The 21,861-nt window shown below is 47.8% G+C and overlaps 1 protein-coding gene across 1 annotated transcript in view; it reads left to right on the top strand.

Moving 5' to 3' along the window:
• Positions 1-8,598: 8,598 nt before the first annotated feature.
• LOC133108492 (uncharacterized) overlaps positions 8,599-21,861 on the top strand; it is a 36,002-nt gene continuing 22,739 nt past the window's right edge. Inside the window, exons 1-15 of the mRNA XM_061218057.1 lie at positions 8,599-8,823; positions 11,364-11,532; positions 12,398-12,576; positions 13,015-13,158; positions 13,640-13,801; positions 14,626-14,741; positions 14,852-14,892; positions 16,179-16,267; positions 16,660-16,822; positions 17,632-17,742; positions 18,470-18,637; positions 19,352-19,433; positions 19,939-20,092; positions 20,775-20,979; positions 21,199-21,374. Of these exons, the coding sequence (XP_061074041.1) occupies positions 11,385-11,532; positions 12,398-12,576; positions 13,015-13,158; positions 13,640-13,801; positions 14,626-14,741; positions 14,852-14,892; positions 16,179-16,267; positions 16,660-16,822; positions 17,632-17,742; positions 18,470-18,637; positions 19,352-19,433; positions 19,939-20,092; positions 20,775-20,979; positions 21,199-21,374 (1,938 nt within the window). The 5' untranslated portion in view covers positions 8,599-8,823; positions 11,364-11,384. The remainder of the gene's footprint in view (positions 8,824-11,363; positions 11,533-12,397; positions 12,577-13,014; positions 13,159-13,639; positions 13,802-14,625; positions 14,742-14,851; positions 14,893-16,178; positions 16,268-16,659; positions 16,823-17,631; positions 17,743-18,469; positions 18,638-19,351; positions 19,434-19,938; positions 20,093-20,774; positions 20,980-21,198; positions 21,375-21,861) is intronic.

Genomic DNA, 21,861 nt, shown 5'->3' with positions numbered 1-21,861 from the left:
TATAGTGTGTGTGTGAGTGCGTTATTTTTTTTTAAATACCAGCGATTGCTCTTTTGCTTATTTGTTTTGCCCAAGTCGGCGGTTGCTCTACCCATGATCTCGTAACGCATGATGTTTATTATTCGGATTGGTAGCAGCCTTTTCTTAATTGAGATTAATATTCTAATAGCCATTCACGCGACAAAGTTGGATACTAGGAGATGATTGCTATTAATTCAAGGCTTTCACTGAGTTCGAACGCTCCATCTTTTATTAAAAGGGGACGGTTAACGAAGTAGCCAAATAGTCCAAGTTCACCGGGTTTGAGACTTGGTTGCCATGACGCCGTCAACATTAACATTCAGAACAGAGGAACAGTCACTGCAGTCTGCGTCATGAGAAAACAGCAGACATATTTTTTATAACCGCTTCTGGTAAGGTATTTTCAGGTAATGCAGTTCGTGTAAGTAGCATTTGAAATGTTTCTGTTTTTCGTATATGCTCAATTAACCAGTTGTCCCCCCTGACTGCGGACCGTAACGAATACTGTAATTCTCAGGGAGCCAAACTATCCTCTAAATGCAGTGACCTGAAATATTACGAAGTTGGAGCCACAATTTAACCTATTGATTACATATTGCGCGCCTTTTATTTTATTTTAAGCTTTTGCAGACGGTGCTTTGATAAATAACTTATTTAAATCCCCGTTCCACTGAGAGACCCTGTGCCTGGTTGCTTTTTAAGTTTCTGTCAGTTTATGCTTTGTTTTGGCCCCAATCATTGTTTACTGCAATATTATTAAATGTTTTCATTCTAGGCTCCGATGCGCCGTGTGGAAAACGCAATATTCCCGAGTTCCATTACTTAGGAACACACATGAGAATGAGTACACAGAAAATAAATGTTTGTATGACGTTGTCAAAGTTCCCTAACCCGAAAAAATAAAATGAAAATTAAGTTAATGTGTAAATTTACGTGTTTTCTTTTAGATTCGCGAATAATTGTCAATACATTTCGAACATTCTTCATGTCTCATTTGGGGTTTCTCGCTGGAAACAGGCGCAATGGAGAAATGTGTCAGTCCATCACGCATCCGGCGGAAACCGGGGGTGGGGAGACCGGTATACGGCCTGCCTTGGCTGGACTCCTGCCTGGAGGAAACTCTGTTGCCTGGTAGACCATGGCATGAAGTAAGGAAAGTAAAATCAATATTTTCCCCAAAAAGCCCTTTCCTTCACTCAAGCCCGTACAAAGAAAAGCGAGAGGGCCACAAAACAAAGGTTTCGATGACAAGCTAAGGGTAAATGTGTAACGGAATTAAAGGTAGCCTACATAATAACAATAATGATAGCGGCATTGGCTCAGGAGGTAAGAGCAGTCGTCTGGCAGTTGCAGGATTTCCGGTTCAATCCGCCTTGGGCGTTTAGAAGTGTACCTGAGCAACACACCTAACTCCCACTTGCTCCTGACGAGCTTGGTTGGTGCCTTGCATCGCAGCCAATCGCCGTTGGTGTGTCACTGCGTGTTTGTATATGGGTGAAATAGAAGCATCGACTGTACAGCGTTTTGGATAAAGGCGCTATATAAACATTTATTTACATTTATTAAAATACCGATTTCAAAGACAAAGTGAACTCCTTTGCATTTTACAAATGTATTGTAATTAGTTTTTATTGCTGAAGAACATTTTCGAATTGGTGTGAATATGTTGTGCTTATTTCAAACTTAAACATTTCACAGCTGCCTAAGTCCTTCTCCCCATTTTATTTAGGTTTATAACAGGCTGGGAGCTGCATTATCTCATGAGGTTGAACCACGGCTAAGAGACTCTTCACAAAGCCAACACTCATGGGAACTTCTTGGAGGCCATTTCATCCAGACCTTCTTGCCTGCACTTGCTGATCAGACATGGCATTCGGTTAGTTTAAAGAGCGTCAGGGCCTGCGCATAGAAATCAATGCCATACACAGTGGGCTCCAGAATTATCGGCACCCTTAATACAAATGACTTCATATAATGAACAGCATGTATACTGGAGACTATATGCTTTCATTTCAATACGTTTGCTAAATGAAAAATTTAGAAATCTAATTTTTTCAAAAAAAAACCAAAATTATTGGCACCCCTAGCAATCATTGGAAATAAAATAAAACAAAGTAAAATTGGCAATACAATTTTACTTGAATTGAGTTACTCTCAGTCAAAAGGAACTGCGTTGTTTAATTCTATCACTTTCGGTTTCACTAGGAATGGTTGCCAGGAAGATGATATGCAAGTGCATATTATCCCCATGGATGGGAAGGAAGATGGTGAGGGAGGCCATAATTGCAGTTTAAGAATTGCAGAAATTGGTTGTGTCTTGAGGTCTCCAAGTCTTGAATAAATACCAGCAAATTCTTTGGAAAGGTGACACAAAGACAATCCTTACTGAACACAATAATGAAAAGCAGGCATCTTGAGTTTGCCAAACCTCACTGGAATTATGACTGGAAGAGAGTGCTATGGTCAGATGAGACCACAATTGAACCATTGGCCACAATTGGCCATACACACCATCGACATGTTTGGTGGGGAAATGGGGAGGGGGGCGGGGGAACCACAAAAAAAAAAAACCCTCCAAATGTATTCTTTAACCTTATCACAAATTATAGGAAAAAACTCATGGATGGCATCTTTGCCAGGGGTGTTTGCTGAAAGTATGAAACCGGGGTGCCAATAATTGTGGAACTGTCTTTTTGTGGGGAATTTTTTTTTTTTGTAGAAAAATGTGAGACTTAATTCCATTGAATCATTACTAAAGCACTCTGCTTTACGCATGTCCGAAAATAAAGCTTTTGTCGATAAAATAATTTTTTAGTTTATATTTATAAGGTGTACATTATACTAAGGAAATAATGAATGTGGTCAATATATGCTGGTCTAAAACTAAAACCTACACAGACTTGACAATGATGATCTCTTGAGTTATTACCCAAATAAGGTTCTACATTTTTATGATTATGATGATGATGAATATTATTATTATTTTAACCACAGCTCAATGTTCTGGTAGGCCCAGCTTTTTCTGCCAAATCATTTTCATCCCCTGGTTTTTGTGTTCTCAATGCGGAATACCCAGTAGTATTTGTGAATGATGCCACATCCTTTATCTCTGTGGCGAATGGTGCTCTGGTGGTGAAGGGTCCGGAGGGGGAGGGGGCAGCAGTGGAGGCAGAGATCCGTCAGCTGGGCTCCCTGTGTGAGAGAGCCGCCCACAACACTGGCTGCCAGTGGAGCTCCGGTAGGGTAACACTACCATGCACTCCAGTGTACAATCCTCACTGCACTCTGTGACCAACACTACCATGCACTGCAGTGTACAATCCTCACTGCACTCTGATCAACAACACTACCATGCACTCCAGTGTACAATCCTCACTGCACTCTGACCAACACTACCATGCATCCAGTGTACAATCCTCACTGCACTCTGTGACCAACACTACCATGCACTGCAGTGTACAATCCTCACTGCACTCTGACCAACACTACCATGCACTCCAGTGTACAATCCTCACTGCACTCTGTGACCAACAACACTACCATGCACTGCAGTGTACAATCCTCACTGCACTCTGACCAACACTACCATGCATCCAGTGTACAATCCTCACTGCACTCTGTAACCAACACTACCATGCGCTTCCAGTGTACGATTCTCACTGCACTCTGTAACCAACACTACCATGCGCTTCCAGTGTACGATTCTCACTGCACTCTGTAACCAACACTACCATGCATCCAGTGTACAATCCTCACTGCACTCTGACCAACACTACCATGCACTCCAGTGTACAATCCTCACTGCACTCTGTAACCAACACTACCATGCGCTTCCAGTGTACGATTCTCACTGCACTCTGTAACCAACACTACCATGCACTCCAGTGTACAATCCTCACTGCACTCTGTAACCAACACTACCATGCATCCAGTGTACAATCCTCACTGCACTCTGACCAACACTACCATGCACTCCAGTGTACGATTCTCACTGCACTCTGTAACCAACACTACCATGCACTCCAGTGTACAATCCTCACTGCACTCTGTAACCAACACTACCATGCATCCAGTGTACAATCCTCACTGCACTCTGACCAACACTACCATGCACTCCAGTGTACGATTCTCACTGCACTCTGTAACCAACACTACCATGCACTCCAGTGTACAATCCTCACTGCACTCTGTAACCAACACTACCATGCATCCAGTGTACAATCCTCACTGCACTCTGACCAACACTACCATGCACTCCAGTGTACGATCCTCACTGCACTCTGTAACCAACACTACCATGCATCCAGTGTACAATCCTCACTGCACTCTGTAACCAACACTACCATGCACTGCAGTGTACAATCCTCACTGCACTCTGTAACCAACACTACCATGCATCCAGTGTACAATCCTCACTGCACTCTGTAACCAACACTACCATGCACTGCAGTGTACAATCCTCACTGCACTCTGTGACCAACACTACCATGCATCCAGTGTACAATCCTCACTGCACTCTGTAACCAACACTACCATGCACTGCAGTGTACAATCCTCACTGCACTCTGTAACCAACACTACCATGCACTCCAGTGTACAATCCTCACTGCACTCTGTAACCAACACTACCATGCACTCCAGTGTACAATCCTCACTGCACTCTGTAACCAACACTACCATGCATCCAGTGTACAATCCTCACTGCACTCTGTAACCAACACTACCATGCACTCCAGTGTACAATCCTCACTGCACTCTGTAACCAACACTACCATGCACTCCAGTGTACAATCCTCACTGCACTCTGTAACCAACACTACCATGCTCTTCCAGTGTACAATCCTCACTGCACTCTGTGACCAACAACACTACCACGCACTTTGAGTCCTCTATAGTGGGAAGAAACCATCAAATCTCAACCTGGTTGATTTTCTCTCTCTCAAGCCGCAACTTCCCATTGGTTTGCATGTAACGCGTATCACTTAGAAACCTTTGAATCAATTTGGGGATTCTGGTAATACTATGAGATGAACTCCAGAATGTAACACTTTAACTATTGATGGCTTTCTGATTCTGAAGGAATCCTATGACTAATTGCCTTCTGAAGTATAGTCTTTGTTTGCAGTTCACTGTCGTAACCACTAGATGGCAATAAAATACCAACTATGGTGCATTAAACGAACGCTGTCATGGAATACTGGGTATTGGACGACTATTTATAAATATACAGATCTCCAATGACTTTTGCTTTTCATTAAATTAGTTTGGTATAGGCTTTTACACTTTGCATGTCACTTTTGCTAACTGTGTTTTAAATTGTACTTTGAACATATTTAAATTTAAAATTGTGTACTTCTTAAAATGATTCTCAAATCTTATCAGGAAGGTAACCTTTCAATCAACCGCAGTAAGGTAAAGGCAGGGAGACATGATATACTGGTTTCAAAATTTTTCAAATTCTTTCCAAATTTTCAATAATTTGCCGCTGTCTGCTGTGAATCAGCATGCAAGCCGTGGTTAACGCTAGTGCTGCTAAATTTGCTCTCCCTGTTTTACATCTTCTGCGTTACTCTTCCCATGGAAGCTGTGGCCATACCACCAAGTTTCAGTCGCGGCAGATGGCGTGGTATCCTTGCCTTTTTTTCCGACCGCTTTAATTCCATTCTAATATCGCACACAAGGCCCCTGTCAAGGTGACCCGCGCATTTTCATTTTCATCTCTTTTCCTGGCTCGCGCAACGAATGTCTCCTCTCCACAGATGGCAGCGATGACGCAGTCTGCCAAGAGATGATGGATTTTGTCAACGATACCTACAACCTAGTGGCTTCTGAGATGGAGCAGATATTGGCTGCGGAGGAGAGGGAGCATCAGGTAACGCACCTTCCCCCGTCTGCGGTTACGGGCCGCGTTAAAGCCGCACGCAGCTCTAGCACCTTGGCTGAAGTATGAATTTGTGCTGAAACCAACGCGCCGCTTGTAATGCGCAATATCACACAGAGGCCACGGGCCTGGTGTAATTCAAATCACAGTCTCGAGAAGCGAGAACAGATGTCGTCTGTCGCAGCTTAGTTTTTTTTTCTCGCAAACAGCGAAGAGGAATGGTAATAATTGTAGCGGTACCAGCGGTCCCAGCCATATTGCGAACAGGTGCTGAGATTTAGAAGGCTTGCTGCACCCCCTTGCTTACCCTTACTTGTGCAAACATTGTTTTATTCTGCTCTGGATATACTGGTGTTGAAGAAACAAAGGAAAGCCTCCAAACGATATGCAGTACTGTGGTATAATTCACAGGTGTCTGCTCCTGCCGCTTTGCCCCTAGCAACTGTGTGCCTCTCCACTGCCTGCTACAGCTCTATTACTCTAGTCTACAGCACAGCTGTCACCAGCAGTGATTCAGTAACTACTCGGTACTACAGACATTTTCTAAGGAGAGAAACTTAGATAACATTCATATCATTATGTCAACATTTATTATTATTATTATTATTATTATTATTATTATTATTATTATATTTTTTATTATTTTGGCCAGATACATTTCTCTCTTACCCATAATTTAATAGCAGCTGAAGCAGCACCCAACACTCCCCCTGTACCAGAGGTAATTTTTCACGGCGGGGCCGACTGGGTGTATTTTAATTACCTGGAGCACATAATATTACTGCGACTACTAATGACGATTCCTGACTACTGCTGATTAAATCTACTCTCAGCCTTTCAAAGTCATTTGGGGGGGGGAGGGGGGCGCTTCGTGCGTTCGCAGGGAGGGCTCAGCCGGCGATAGGCCCGTGCGGTCCGGGGGGAACGAGACGCCTCACCGGTCCCTCCTCTGCGCAGGAAGAGGAGGCGCGGAGCCCGGCGGAGGAGGACTCTGCCTGGGCGTCGGCGGCGAGGAGGCGCCCCCTGTCGGTGGAGAGCAGATACCTGCACCTGAACATGCGGAGAGGATCTGCCTATCGCAGCGCCAGCGCAGGTATCCTCTCACACACAGATAACCGCTTTACCGGCTGCGCACTGGACCTTTGGGAACAGGGTTGAGCCAAATGCAGCCATTGTCAGCAAAGAAACCTCGTAAAAAAAAAAAAAAAAAAAGAAGGATATTCCTGAGATGGGTAAACACATTTTTCGAATGGTTAAAAAAATGTATTATTGGATTCAATTCAAGATTTATTAAGAGTTACAAGGGCAAAATGCCACCCAGATTGCAGAGTCACCTTTGCAGTTGGAAAATGCCAGCAGTTCCAAATAGAAAGGCAGTGAATAAACTGCATGTGTGGAGGCAAGAGCTTTTTATGTCGTGTCCAGCGCAGTTTAACAATGAGGTGGAATAGATTCCTTTCATCACTTTCAGCCCGCTTGCTGAACACACAGTTCCTGGACATACCGCACATTTCTTTAAACAGTTGTTCTCTACAGTTTGTTTTCCACCATTGTAAGTGATAAGGGAGGAGGTGGCCGCCAAATTCAGACGTGTCAGTCTCACAATTGCAAGTCACTAAAGTGCAGGTCTGAATCCGGCCTTGAGTAACTGCTACCTCAGCAGGAATTGTACTATTCCTGTGCATCAGGTTTTAGCATGCGATTGGCAGTATGCAAAAATGATCCTCCATCCTACTTTCCAACCATACTTTCGTGGCCATGTTCATGTGTCGTTGTTATCGAAGGAAAATGTAAGCAAAACTGCACCTCATTTTGAAAGCCAAGCTGCAAGTCGTACCTTTCTGACTAAAACAGTTGTTTACTTTCTGAAAAAACCCTGACTCTGCGAAACCCTGGAAATTAGTATATTATCCTGGGATTTTAAGTACACTACATTCAGAGAAAATTTAGCCAACTTAACGTCCTCATCCAGTATACTCAACTATATGTATAAGTGGGGAGGTAGCTTTAAAACGAGGAAAGACAGAAGCATTACAGAGAAGGTCACTGCGTGTCACTGCAGGATCGGGGCCCCCGCGTGCCGGCCCGACCCCCCCCCCGCTGCACTGCGTGGAGAGCGAGGTGCTGGGACGGGCCCTGTCCGCGCTCCTGACCTCTGACCCCGGGCCGGATGCAGGAAGTGTGCGAGAGGCTTGGCGGCCGCCCGCTGACCGCTTCCCTGCGCGGCTCCGTGTGGATAGACAAGCTCCTGAGACCACGGGCCTCCTGCTCGGACTCCGCCTGGTGAGCATGAGGACTACATTACCCAGCACCACTCCATTCTGCGCTCCGTTACCCTCTGGGAGTTACTGCACTGACAGCTGCAGCCTCGAGCTAATTAATCACAGACTGAAAGGCCTTGTAAATCGTAGTTCCCTGTAAAAACATGAAGTCAGTTATCCATCTTCGCCGTGGTTTAAGCCATGCGAGTGCGATCATTGGGCCCTCGCTGACATTGATTTAGCCATGATAATCAAGCTGTGACGCATATATCAACGCTCGATTACTCCTGTCTATTTTGGTGGTATTTTAGGATACCACAAGACTGTAATTACACAGTACCAGAACTGTAACTCAATCCCTTGGGTGAGCAGGCTTAAATAGCCCACAGTGAGTCAGCCCCGCCATATGTTGTCAATCTGTGACTTGTGTGAACCGATAAAAAGTCTGCGTCCCTGAGAGGAGCTGCCGCGGTCGCACGGCGATCTGGGGTCCAGGCGGCTCCAGCGTGTGACGCGTGCGGCCGGTCGCTCTGCAGGAGGCTGGAGAGGCGGGCGCGGGAGCGGTTCGGCCGGGCGGTGGAGCGCAGGGCGGCCGCGCTGAAGCTGAGGAGCGCCGCTCGATCGCCGGTCTCCGGCCTGATCGAGAACGCCGTGGTGGAGGTGAGGTCATCGCAGCGCCCCTGAGGACCGCCGGCATGCCGCGTCGCATGACGGCCGGTCGGCGGACGCTCCTGTCCAGAGTGACGTCCCGCAAAGCGCGAAGCGCGTACCCGTAACCAGGGACAAGTGCGCTGAAAGACCCTCGACCCTAGTGCTAGGAACTGCGAGGACCAGAAAGAACTTGGACCTTGTAGATTAATCCGATGAGACAAACAATGAAAGTAGCAATCAAACTGTCTTAGCGAACAAGTTAATGCTTCTGGTTCTGCGGTTTTACATTACATTACATTACATTAATGGCATTTGGCAGACGCTCTTATCCAGAGCGATGTACAGTTGATTAGACTAAGCAGGAGACAATCCTCCCCTGGAGCAATGCAGGGTTAAGGGCCTTGCTCAAGGGCCCCAACAGCTGTGCGGATCTTATTGTGGCTACACTGGGGATCGAACCACCGACCTTGAGTGTCCCAGTCATGTATCTTAAAAGTTACGCTACAGGCCGGTTTTACCGCAATTGCCGTGTTTCAGTTACCCTAACCAGACCTGAAGGCTTGCGAGTGCCCCTGTGTTTCCTACATCTTTTCCAGTGTCTCTGCGAGTGTCATTTAGGAAGCCCGTTGCCAGGGTTAATGTGAATTATAACCTGAGTCTGCCCCACTGGTATCCTCCACTAGTTGGATACTTGGCTCCTGTATCTTTTAATGGAACATTGCCATTCCATATGAACTGCACAAAGAATTTTCATTATCCACCATAAATGTGTGGGTGGGGTTTTTCACCGTGATCAACAGTGCATGCTGGGAAATTAATCTTTCTCCATATATTCATATTTCTGCCAATAGGTTCCCTTCTGCAGTAATAGGGAACGGATTATGGAGATGAATGTGGATTTTAGCAGCGGGAATGTATTGCAGACCTATTAGGATGACCTCAGGATGATTAAAGATTAAAGGTTTTATACAGAGTGTGCACTTTCACCATTGACCTTGGACCAGTTTCATATAGGAATTAAGGCTTGGGTGTCTGACCCAGGATAAGCTGTTAGCGGTTGAATGTACATGAACTGCTAAACATACTGTCCATTATCCCTTGCCTAATGCTCTCATGGATAATCATAGGTATATGAGCACTAGATTAGATTAGGCATATTGAGAGTAATGGTCCTATTTATGGGGATGGAGCAAACAATATTATCCCTGCTACAGTTCAATCAAATGCACGCTGTTCAAGTGTAACGATAGTTTTCCAGCACAGACGGTAGCAGGTTGCATACTTTTGAACAGATCAGCCAGAGCACGGCACTTGACAGAGTAATTCCATTGCGTAATTGCTCAAAGGAAGGATTTCTTTCTATTGAATTACGAACAGGCAGTTTGGCCGCGTGCGTTTTAAGAGGTGTCGAACACTGCACTGGAGACGGGGGCAGGGGATATCGACTGCGGTGCAGGAGAGCGGACCGTGCTGAAATTTAAGCCGCGGATTGAGGTGAGGGCGGACTTTCGAGAGGATGAGTGAGACTTTGATGGGGATGAAGGCCAGTCAGGTGTTTAACGCCCTCCGTTTGAGCTACAGTACGGCTCGGCTCATCTGACTGCAGGCTGCAGGAGGGCGCAGCTCCGTGCCAAACGAGTGCCATTCACAGCCAAGCCCCTCCCTTTGACATACCCGAGTGCCATTCACAGCTACAAGAGGCGGAGTTGTTTTTAACCAATTTCCCATCGACGTCTGACCCCGCCCCTCCTGCGTCCTCCAGTCAGGCGAGCTGGGACCAAATGGCAGTGCAAATCTCGCCGGAACATTCTGCCTGCCCCCTCGCTGTGTAGAAAACCCCACTGACCGGAATCCTCCGCCCCTGTGACGGCCCTCCCGGGGACCGGCTGCTGGTGGGCTCTGCTCTGTCAGCATTGGACCACAGACTGCAGGGGCGTGTCATACTGAAAGACCGCTTCAAAAGGACCCGCCTCCCAGAAACTCTCATTCAATAATACTAATACCATCACCTGGTATTTCTGGAATGTTAGCTTGAATTTAATTCATTAGTTAAGTAGGAGCTGAATGACACACAGGTCAGGTCAGGTGTGCTCCTGCCGTTGCCCTTGACCAGGCGGGGTCAGGGCGGCCTGTAGCGTAGTGGTTAAGGTACACGACTGGGACCCGCAAGGTCAGTGCTTCTAATCCACAATAAGATCTGCACAGCCATTGGGCCCTTGAGCAAGGCCCTTAACCCTGCATTGCTCCAGGGGAGGATTGTCTCCTGCTTAATCTAATCAACCGTACGTCACTCTGGATAGGAGCATCTGGCAAATGCCATTAATGTAATGTAATGTAATGTAATGACCAAGGTATTGCAGTTGTTCCCCCGGGTGCTGCACTGTGGGGCTGAGTAACTACGAGGACAAATCACCCCACAGGGTTCAATAATGTATATCTTAGTGCATGAATCTTAATTTGATTATTAAGTAGTGTCAGGGCAAATGCCATGTAAAGGAGCACTTCCACTCAGTTCCCTCCCCTCTAACTGAGCCCTCGTGTGTGTTCAGGTGTATGAGCGGACCCCTTGCATGCAGGCTTTCGCCACCAGCGAACAGATGATCGGGGAGAGCTGCAAGGCCCTGAATATTCTGTACGTGCACAGCGGGGTGTACCAGCCCAGCCTCGTTCACTGGCTGTTCCCCCTCCAGATCGCCTTTCAACAGACCCCCGCCCAAGGTACCGTCTCTGAGCGCGGGGGAACGTGCCCGCCATAAAGGAAGAACATAAAAGCCAGTGGATTCGGGTTCACAGCGGGGGGGGGGGGGGAGGTGGTGTTTTTTATTTTAACTTCCAGCGATGTTGTCTGCAGCAGCAAACGGGGGAAGTACTTTGAGATGGAGTACATCATGTTTACACTCGCTAGGTCTCGCTGAGCATGGGTCTCCAGCGATGAGCGTTTCAGAAGCAGTCTGCTCGATGAGGCCTGTTGTTTTTATCTTTATGTCTTTGGGGGGTGGGTGGGGGGTGAGTGGCGGTTCTGTTGGTGTGGGTAGTGTAGAGAAAATCCACATTTTATATATTTGATCCAGCCACGCAGGGACGGATCAAGGCAACCCTTTCTGACGGTAACGTGGTGGCTCCACCTCCGTCGTGACGGAGCGCGGTGGCTGAAGCGATTGGTCGGTTAAGTGTTGCGGTTGAATGCCGAACGCTTTGACGCAGAGTGCTCTGTTTGCTGTTACAATTTCAGGTTACAAACTGCCTCCCACACGGGAGAGAGGGGTATATATATGACTGTCTGCTGTGGGTAGAACTGCTTTAACCCTTTAAGGTGTCAGAACATTTTGATTAGAATGTTCCTACCTGAACATTCTAATGCTGATGTCACAATAACTACTGGTAATCGAAAGGAAGAGTCCTAGAACACTATTACTTTCAATTGCCAGTAGTGGTTGTGACCAGAATTAGAATGTTCTTAGCTGAACTGCTCATGTCACAATCACCATTGGTAATGGAAAACAATTGCATTCTAGAACACTGACTTCAATTAAAAATCCTGCTCTTCAGAGGGTTTAACCGCGAGCCTCTTTGCTCCCGTTAGCCGAGCATTGCTACGAGCTGTCCATGTACCTGCACCTGCTGTCCCAGAGGTACCTCCCGAGCGGGGACGAGGTCCTGGCCATGGCCGAGTCTGTGATGAGCCGGCTGCAGGAGCAGGACCCCGATCTCCACGCTCATCTGCAGCTCTGCGCCTCCAGGAACTCAGTCCTGGACCCCGAGGTTGAGTAACTGTGCAGGCCGTTGCTTCTACAATGCTCATGGATTTATATTCTAAATTTGTTTTGGGACACTTAACATCTAGTTATTGCACCACATATTGTTGGTGTGGGTTCTGCAAACTTTACATTTGAATGCAACTTTTTTGTTCTCAAACAGTTTCAGGGAGTTAATCATAGTGAGTGACACTGACTAGTGCTGTTTGAACGCAGCCTATAGCTTCAATGGCTGCACGTTCCTGTTTATTACATACAGGATTGTGTTGACTTGGCTTCACTTGAATATGTATGCAATAAGTCTTTTAACCATAATAACATACAGACTCCAACCCTGGTCCTGGAGAGCTACAGGGTCTGTTAAACTAGGAGACCCCTTGGGTTCATGTAGAAAGCCCCTCAGGACGGTATGCACAAGAAAGTAGTCAGTGTGCGTTTGTGTCAGGATTACGCTGTGGAGTGCCTGGCGAGGGAGAGGGAGAAGGTTCTGGAAGCTCTGGACGTCTCCGGCGTGTCAGACAGACACCTGGCCGCCACCAGGGAGCTCCTGGAGAACCCCGCCGTGTTCCTGCACAAATGGATCGGGGAGGTAAGGCGCCCGCTTCAAATGGGGTTTTGATGTAAATGTAATTTCGGTGTTCGGCCGAGGCCGGCTTCGTCGCGATGCGCCCGCTCTTAAAACCAGAGCGACTGCCTTAACCGCAGAAAACCGTTAGCAAGCAGCACGCTTTCTGTTATTTCGTAGTAGATGGAGGTGAAATGAAATATTATGATTACATTACGAAATTCATGAAGGCTCCGTATGAAACAAAGACAAAGTGCACGGCGGCACGACTAGGGGTGGGGAGGTAAAAAAAAAAAGAAGGTTCTAGATGCACTTTCATTTATTTTCATGAATGCGGTCTGTTGGTCGAGTGTTTGATGGATGTGCTTTGCCGGTATCGACGTGGCGGGCCGCTGGATCTCGGGCCGGGGGAGGGTGGGTCCCGTCCACTTCATCAGAGGTGAACGCGGGGCGTGATGGAGTGGGCCCCTGGGGGAGATGGTCGCGCTGAGATGTCCTTTCCCAGGGCCTGGTGGGGGTGCTGGACCTGCCGGCCGTCCTGCTGGCCTGGGATCAGCTCTTCATGCGGGACTGGAGCCGGAGGGTGATGGAGGACTTCTGCCTCGCCCTCCTTCTGCTGCTCCGCGAGGCCCTGCTCGCTGCCCACGACTACCCGGCCCTGAGAGAGGTACCTGACCCTCCTCCTCCCCTCTCGCCCCCCCGCCCCGCACGCACGCCCCGGCCCTGAGAGAGGTACCTGACTCGCCTCCTCCCCTCTCGCCCCCCCGCCCCGCACGCACGCCCCGGCCCTGAGAGAGGTACCCGACTCGCCTCCTCCCCTCTCGCCTCCCCGCCCCGCACGCACGCCCCGGCCCTGAGAGAGGTACCCGACTCGCCTCCTCCCCTCTCGCCCCCCCGCCCCGCACGCACGCCCCAGCCCTGAGAGAGGTACCTGACTCGCCTCCTCCCCTCTCGCCTCCCCGCCCCGCACGCACGCTCCGGCCCTGAGAGAGGTACCCGACTCGCCTCCTCCCCTCTCGCCCGCACGCACGCTCCGGCCCCGAAATTACCAGAGCGGGAGAGAGAGAGCCGCCTAATGCATCTCCTCGCCCCTCCGCTGAAAACATGCCCTCCAGCTCGGAAATTACCAGAGTGTGAGAGAGGCTGGAAATGACCCTATTTTGGGGGCTCTCGGGTGGCTTATCCAGTGAAAGCGTGGGATTTCCGAGCTGTTATGTACCCCGCAGTCCGGAATCAAATCCTGGCTCGGCTGGAGCTCACAAGGGCTGGTAGCCTGACCTTCCCAGAGAGGTCAAACCCGCTTTTGCCAGATGGAGAGGGCTCTGGCTTATCCATACAACTTTCGCTGCTGAAATGTACCCCTCAATCAAATCAAATCCTGACCGAGCCGGTACTAGCCCGGGTTGGGAGCAGGACCTTCTCGGGGAGGTCAGACCTGCTCCGGTCCTGTGTTCCCGGAGCTGAAAGACCTCCTGGTTCCTCCTGGTTCAGGTGATGCTGGTCCACCCCAGCCACCTCTTCACGGCAGATATTCGGCGGGCTTGGGTTCACCTGCAGCAGGGGGGTCTGGCTGATGACATCCCAGGGCTGAACAGATTAGACACGAGGTGAGAGAGGGCCTTAGGGGAAATACCCGTTCATACTCCACTGCCTCCATTTTGTCTCCTTAGGCCTGGACATGTGCACTGAATGTAGGCATGTGTCATTTATGTTCAAGGTTTCTTTATGGGCCATCCCCCCAGGAGGCTGCACCGCACGGTACCGTGGCCTGCTATTGGCTGAACTTCTCTGGCTGGTGTACTGTGCTTTCTCCCTTGAATCTCTGCCAACATATTTTTCCCTTCAATGATTTTACTTTGCTATTTAATCAAGTCATCTTCATCTTGGTTAATGCCATTTCATATAAAAGCGTGAATGGGAGAGTTATTGCCCATTGCCTACATAATTTTGACTCGCTGGTGATTACAATGAACATGATTGAAAGTTTACGACTAAGGAGAGCAAAGTAAAGTCTTTTTTATATTCATCTCACATCTTCAGTGACTGCACCACCATTCATCTGCACATTCGTTTTACTTTGGTTCCGTTACCTGTGTGAAGGTGGGGCTCTGAGACTCTCTTACCTGTGTGAGGGTGTGGTTCTGTTACCTGTGTGAGTGTTTGGCTCTGAGACTCTCTTACCTGTGTGAGGGTGTGGTTCCGTTACCTGTGTGAAGGTGGGGCTCTGAGACTCTCTTACCTGTGTGAGGGTGTGGCCCTGTTACCTGTGTGAGTGTTTGGCTCTGAGACTCTCTTACCTGTGTGAGGGTGTGGTTCCGTTACCTGTGTGAAGGTGGGGCTCTGAGACTCTCTTACCTGTGTGAGGGTGTGGTTCCGTTACCTGTGTGAAGGTGGGGCTCTGAGACTCTCTTACCTGTGTGAGGGTGTGGCCCTGTTACCTGTGTGAGTGTTTGGCTCTGAGACTCTCTTACCTGTGTGAGGGTGTGGTTCCGTTACCTGTGTGAAGGTGGGGCTCTGAGACTCTCTTACCTGTGTGAGGGTGTGGTTCCGTTACCTGTGTGAAGGTGGGGCTCTGAGACTCTCTTACCTGTGTGAGCGTGTGGCCCTGTTACCTGTGTGAGTGTTTGGCTCTGAGACTCTCTTACCTGTGTGAGCGTGTGGCCCTGTTACCTGTGTGAGTGTTTGGCTCTGAGACTCTCTTACCTGTGTGAGGGTGGGGCTCTGTTACCTGTGTGAGGGTTTGGCTCTGTGACTCACTTACCTGTGTGAGGGTGGGGCTCTGTTACCTGTGTGAGGGTTTGGCTCTGTGACTCGCTTACCTGTGTGAGGGTTTGGCTCTTACCTGTGTGAGGGTATGGTTCTGTTACCTGTGAGTGTGTGTTTCTGTTACCTGTGTGAGTGTGTTTCTGTTACTTGTGTGATTGTGTGTTTCTGTTATCTGTGTGTGTGTGTTTCTGTTACCTGTGTGTGTGTTTCTGTTACCTGTGTGAGTGTGTGTGTTTCTGTTACCTGTGTGAGTGTGTGGCTCTGTGTGTTTTCTTTAGAATACCTGGGCCAGATTCTTCCTATTGGACTGAAAGACATCAATCTCCTTCTGATTCTGGATCTGCCTGAAAAAGCTCAATTCCCTCAGGTGAGTCATTACCGCTTTTAACTTGTTTCTGCATCAGTGTTTGGCTTTCACACGTTTAGTCTGCTTTTTGATTGGACACATGACCCGCTTTTATGAAATGCCACTGGAACCATACTGTTCTTTGATACTGAGGGCGTCAGCAAGAAGGCAAATTGAACTAGACTGCCTTTAATCTAAAAATATCCATCCTACATCGGCGTGGTAAATGAGTCTATTTGCGTCCTGTTTACATTTTTTCCCGACCGGAAAAGAGCTGGCTGAAAAAGCATGTACTTTGGTGTAATGAAGTGGGTCGGTGCGCTTAAGAAGTGGCGCCTTTCATGTGCGGTGGAAGTGGCCCTGTCCACGGTCCAGCGCTGCCTCTCAGATCTCCCTCCGCGTCGGTATTTCAGGCCTGCCCGGCGGGGTTTGATCCGCACGCTGTGAACGTCACGGCGACGGTGGTTCACGGTGATGTGAATTTGCATTCTAAGCCCACTCTCCTGAAGCCATCTGTCGAGGTGAAGTCACCCCGGAGACACTCCGCTCCCCCTGAATACAGACTGCGCTACAGCGGTATGGCAGCCGCCCAGGTTTATCTCCTGTCTCCATAAACTCTCCTTCTCCTCTCCTTTAATGTGTGGCTGTGTGTGTACGCTGTGTGCGCTGCAGTATGTTCAGTGTTAAGTGGGCTCCAGGGGAGAATATGTTTTTCATTTTGGAGATAATCTCTATATCAGTTGCAGTAACAGAGACTGCAACTTTTTTTCTGTGTGTAACATTTTTATGGGTCATTCATAAGTGTGGATTTTTGATTAGAGGGGTTTACCTTCAGTCAAGTGGCGTGATGTCATGTTTGAGAACAGGGTTTTTTTTACTTATATAATTGTTAATGAAGGCTTCATAACATGTTAATGAAGGCTTTATAATGAAGGATTTGTAACTGTTAATGATAATGAAGGCTTTATAACATGTTAATGAGTGCTATATAATGATGACTTTATAACATGTTAACAAATGCTTTACAACTGTTAATGAAGATTTTATAATGAAGGTTTTATAGCGTAAATTAAGCCTTTATAACTGTTAATGAAGGATTCATAATGAAGGTTTTATAACATTAATGAAGCCTTTATAACTGTTAATGACAGTTTTATAGTGAAGCTTTATAACTTTAATGAAGCCTTTATTAGAATTGTTTTCTAGCTCTAAAGTGCTGGCCTGCATCTTGCGCTTCTGCTCTGTCTCCTCTTCGAACATGTGTGGAATTTCTATGCAGAAGTTTCTCCTGGATGTAGTTTTCGATTCGGGTGTTTTTTCATGATGCAGTGCACGGCACTGTATTCATGAACATGCCGGAGCTCAAACTTCCTGCTCTGCTTCAGATGTCCTGTGCTTTGATTCGCTGGATCTATCAGACTTCAGAGGGAAGCTCTCAAAGAAGGACAGACCTGCTGTGGTCTTTAAAGTTGCGTACACTCAACAGGAGAACACCGGTAAAGTCATTTTAAGCCTCAAAACATTCATAATTATCCCTCTCTGTTGACTTTGTCCCACCCTATGTGTGCTAACTGTCCACTTAGTATTAATACTCCTAAAATAATAATAATTGCAGCCACATGTAAATATCTAGTTTCATAATTGGTGATTATACCTCATAGAGTATTGTTTAGGGCAGTCAGACAAAATATACCTTAAGAATTTGTAAGTATTATGAACACATAACACAAAACAGTCATAATGGAAATGGATGAATGAAAATACCAAACCCCAGTTTGTTTCCTCCCAAAATGCTTAAGAAATCAGAAGGCAGCCAACATTCCAAAAATACCAGTGATGAAAAGCAGAATTCTTCCAACTCAAACCAAAAAGTAAAACGCCAGGTCTGTCGCAAAGTTTGGGGTCTTCAGGCAGGATGTCAGCATGAAGTCTGCTAGGCCACCCCCATTGAGACACACACACACACACACACACACACACACACACACACACACACATACAGAAACACACACACGCCCAGTTCTGTCTCTGTTACTAGACCACTTTGGCCACTTTGGCCTCGTCTTTTGAAGTTCCCTATGGCTCAGTGGTGAATTAGGAATTAGTTATGTCTTTTTTGGTTGTGTTACAGACTGTTTTTGTGTCTGTACTGCTAATTATCTACCTATTATTCTTGAAAAGTTAGCCAAATCAGTGCATATTCGTGTGACTGTGGTGGTGTAGGTTTTGCACCGATGATGCTGGGATGGGCGAAGGTAGACATCTTCATCGAGCAAGAAGCTGGCGCCAGGAGAGTGTGGGCTCTCCCTGAGCTCACATCCCCTGTGCCACTACTGCCAGGGGAGGCCCAGGGGTCCCCCTGGAACCACACCCTCTCACAAGGCCCAACAGGTACCCCGAAAAACACACACTCTGTGTTCACGGTGTAAACGGTAACATCACTACCGCAGGGTGATGGCCTTCCACAGCCAGACCTTTCCTCTGGGTCCAATGAGTAATGACGATGGAGGTTACGTCAGAGGTATTTCAGCTGTTTTCAGTATTAATTTAGTCATATGTATACAGCCCTCCACACTAACCTCTTTATTCAGGAGCAGTTGACACATTGAATATATGATGCTAATATATGCAATTTCACACATATCGTCTGTAAATTTACATAACATTTTTAAGAGTAGACTACTGTTATTTATTTTACAGTATCATACTGTATACTGCATTATGGGAGTGGTTCCAAAATGGAACCCTGTGATTCCATTGAAGAATCCTGTCTAGTTCAAGGGTTCTTTGTCAGGCGACATGGTTCTTTGTCTGGGTGCTTTCACACCTATGATAAAAGGAGCCATAAAGGATTAAAAAGCGTGTACAGCTTTCTGGAGAATGCTTTATGCGCTGTATATGCACAGGGGCTTCAGTTGCCGTCCATTTAATCAGCTACCAAGAGCAGCGAGCTTTCTGCTCTGTCTTTATCAAACTGGGGGCATGTTTCTATGACATGAAAAGCAGAATAAGATTAATAATTATGGAATGTTAAGGTTATTTTTAAGAGCCTGGTCTAGAGATCCCATTCCTGGGTATGCACTGAGAGCTGGTATATCGCCGTAGGCCTCTTGCAGACGGGCTCAGAACTCCAGATGACTACTTTTGACCCATCAAGAGAAACCCAAAGGCTGCTCAAAACCATGAGGTGAGCAGGACACATTTTTAAGTTCTGATTTTATTCCCTTTTCTACATTCGTGATATTATTTTGAATGGCCTTGAGGTCACATTTCGTGTTTATACAATATGAAAAAGGTCTGACTTTTCACTATTTTGATGCCTACTCCCACAACAGCCTGCCAACTATAAAAGGCAAAAATAGTATGTTGATGAATATCTATGCTGTATGATTGTACAGAATAATTTAGTAATTCTAAATCAGTCAGTCAATAATAATCATGTCCATTTAAACTATTTTAAACGAGAAAAACAGAAGGAAATGTATGCTTTGGGTTTGAACGTCTGTTCTCTGAAATGCAAATGAAATGCTAACGGTCTTGCTTTCGGCTATTTTGTGAGTCTGGCTTCATGTTTGCTCTGAATTATAAACATGGGGAAGTTGCAGTGGTCTTAAGGTGGATCTGCTACAACCTGTGGTCTGTAGGCTGTGAATTGTATGAATGAAAAAGCATATTTGCTTCCTGGCTAACAGTGATCCGTCTTCTGAAGAATCTCCATTCCAATATCCCCCCTGGATCCCCCACAATCCTTCACTCTCTATCCCTCGCAAGTCCAGCACCCAGCAGCCTTTTGACCTGTATATCGATTCAGTGCATTACATCCCCGACAATGCCTCCATTATAAAGGTACGCCTCTTTGCAACATTTAGTTAATCAACTAAGCCAGTGCCAGATTTCACTCAAGCTAAATTCAATCAATTTACGTCCTTAACTTTGTCTCAGGAACACGTGCAAGTGCAGTTCTTTTTTCCTCAGAAGTAGATTGGCAAGTTCAGGAATCGCACTCTCGGAAAAGGTACTAAAAGTGCCTAAAAAGGTACAACAGTTTGTCTAGGTAGCCTGTAAAGTAAGGTAGCCTATAAGTACATAACGTTTTACCTAAAACCAGTTCGCTTGTATTTTTTTTGTTTGTAAAAGTGACATATTTATACCCATTACATTTTTACATTTTTGGCATTTGGCAGACGCTCTTATCCAGAGCGACATACAGTTGATTAGACTAAGCAGGAGACAATCCTCCCCTGGAGCAATGCAGGGTCTAAGGGCCTTGCTCAAGGGCCCAACGGCTGTGCGGATCTTATCGTGGCTACACCGGGATTAGAACCACCGACCTTGCGTGTCCCAGTCATTTACCTTAACCACTACGCTACAGGCCGCCCTACCCAGAGAACAATATTGAACTTTCAGGGTATATTTGGGAAACTGCTCATTTTAAACCTAAGTCACAGTACAACTGACCCCATATTGACCCCATACATGATATGAAGGTTAAAATACCCTGAATGACGTGTATGTCCCCCACGTGTAGGTGACAGGCGCACTCCTGCACTCGGGGTTGGAGGACGTGCCTGAGATCCAGGCCCTCCCTGACCTCAGCTCCTCAGCCCGGAGCCCGGACTTCAGCTTCCGCCTGACCGCGGACCCCGGCGGCCAGACGACCTTCGACCCCGGCACACTGCTGCTGCTGCGGGCGCACACGCTCTGCGCCGACACCGGAGCGCTGCGCGCGATAGGTCCGCCCCCGGCGCCGGCTCCGCCCACATTCATTTCCTATTCTCGGTTACAGCCTCGCTCCGCATCGAGACGGGGAGTAACGACAAAGCCCCTGAGTGTGTAATTGCCGTTGACGTTTTGTGTGGGGTAAAAGATGACCCTCCATAGCGCCTCTGTGGAGGAGAGTGTGGCCGGCTCTCTCCGTCAGCGGCTCCTGAGTGCCCGTGTCTGCCCTGCAGGAGGCTGTGTGCTGCGGGTGTTTGACGGCGAGGCGCGGCTGAACGCCGGGGGGCACCAGTGCCGACTGCGCAGGGGGCCGTCACAGAGCGAGGAGACCCCGCCCACCGAGGCCCTCCAGCACCAGCTCGCCGTTCCCTGCACCACCATCTTACTACGACTCTTACCTCACACCCCTGTAAGCACCCCGACAACCACGGGTCACACCCCCATAAGCACCCCGACAACCACGGGTCACACCCATAAGCACCCCAACAACCACAGGTCACACCCCCGTAAGCACCCCAACAACCACAGGTCACACCCATAAGCACCCCGACAACCACGGGTCACACCCCCGTAAGCACCCCAACAACCACAGGTCACACCCATAAGCACCCCAACAACCACGGGTCACACCCCCGTAAACACCCCAACAACCACAGGTCACACCCCCGTAAACACCCCCCCACAACCACGGGTCACCCCCGTAAACACCCCAACAACCACGGGTCACCCCCGTAAGCACCCCAACAACCACGGGTCACACCCATAAGCACCCCAACAACCACAGGTCAGCCCCATAAGCACCCCAACAACCACGGGTCACACCCCCATAAGCACCCCAACAACCACAGGTCACACCCCTAAGCACCCCAACAACCACAGGTCACACCCATAAGCAC

This window comes from Conger conger, chromosome 13 (assembly GCF_963514075.1).
Source record: "Conger conger chromosome 13, fConCon1.1, whole genome shotgun sequence".
Lineage (NCBI taxonomy): Eukaryota > Metazoa > Chordata > Actinopteri > Anguilliformes > Congridae > Conger > Conger conger.
The sequence above is the reverse complement of the archived record's forward strand: the minus strand, read 5'-3'. Positions and strand labels throughout refer to the sequence as shown.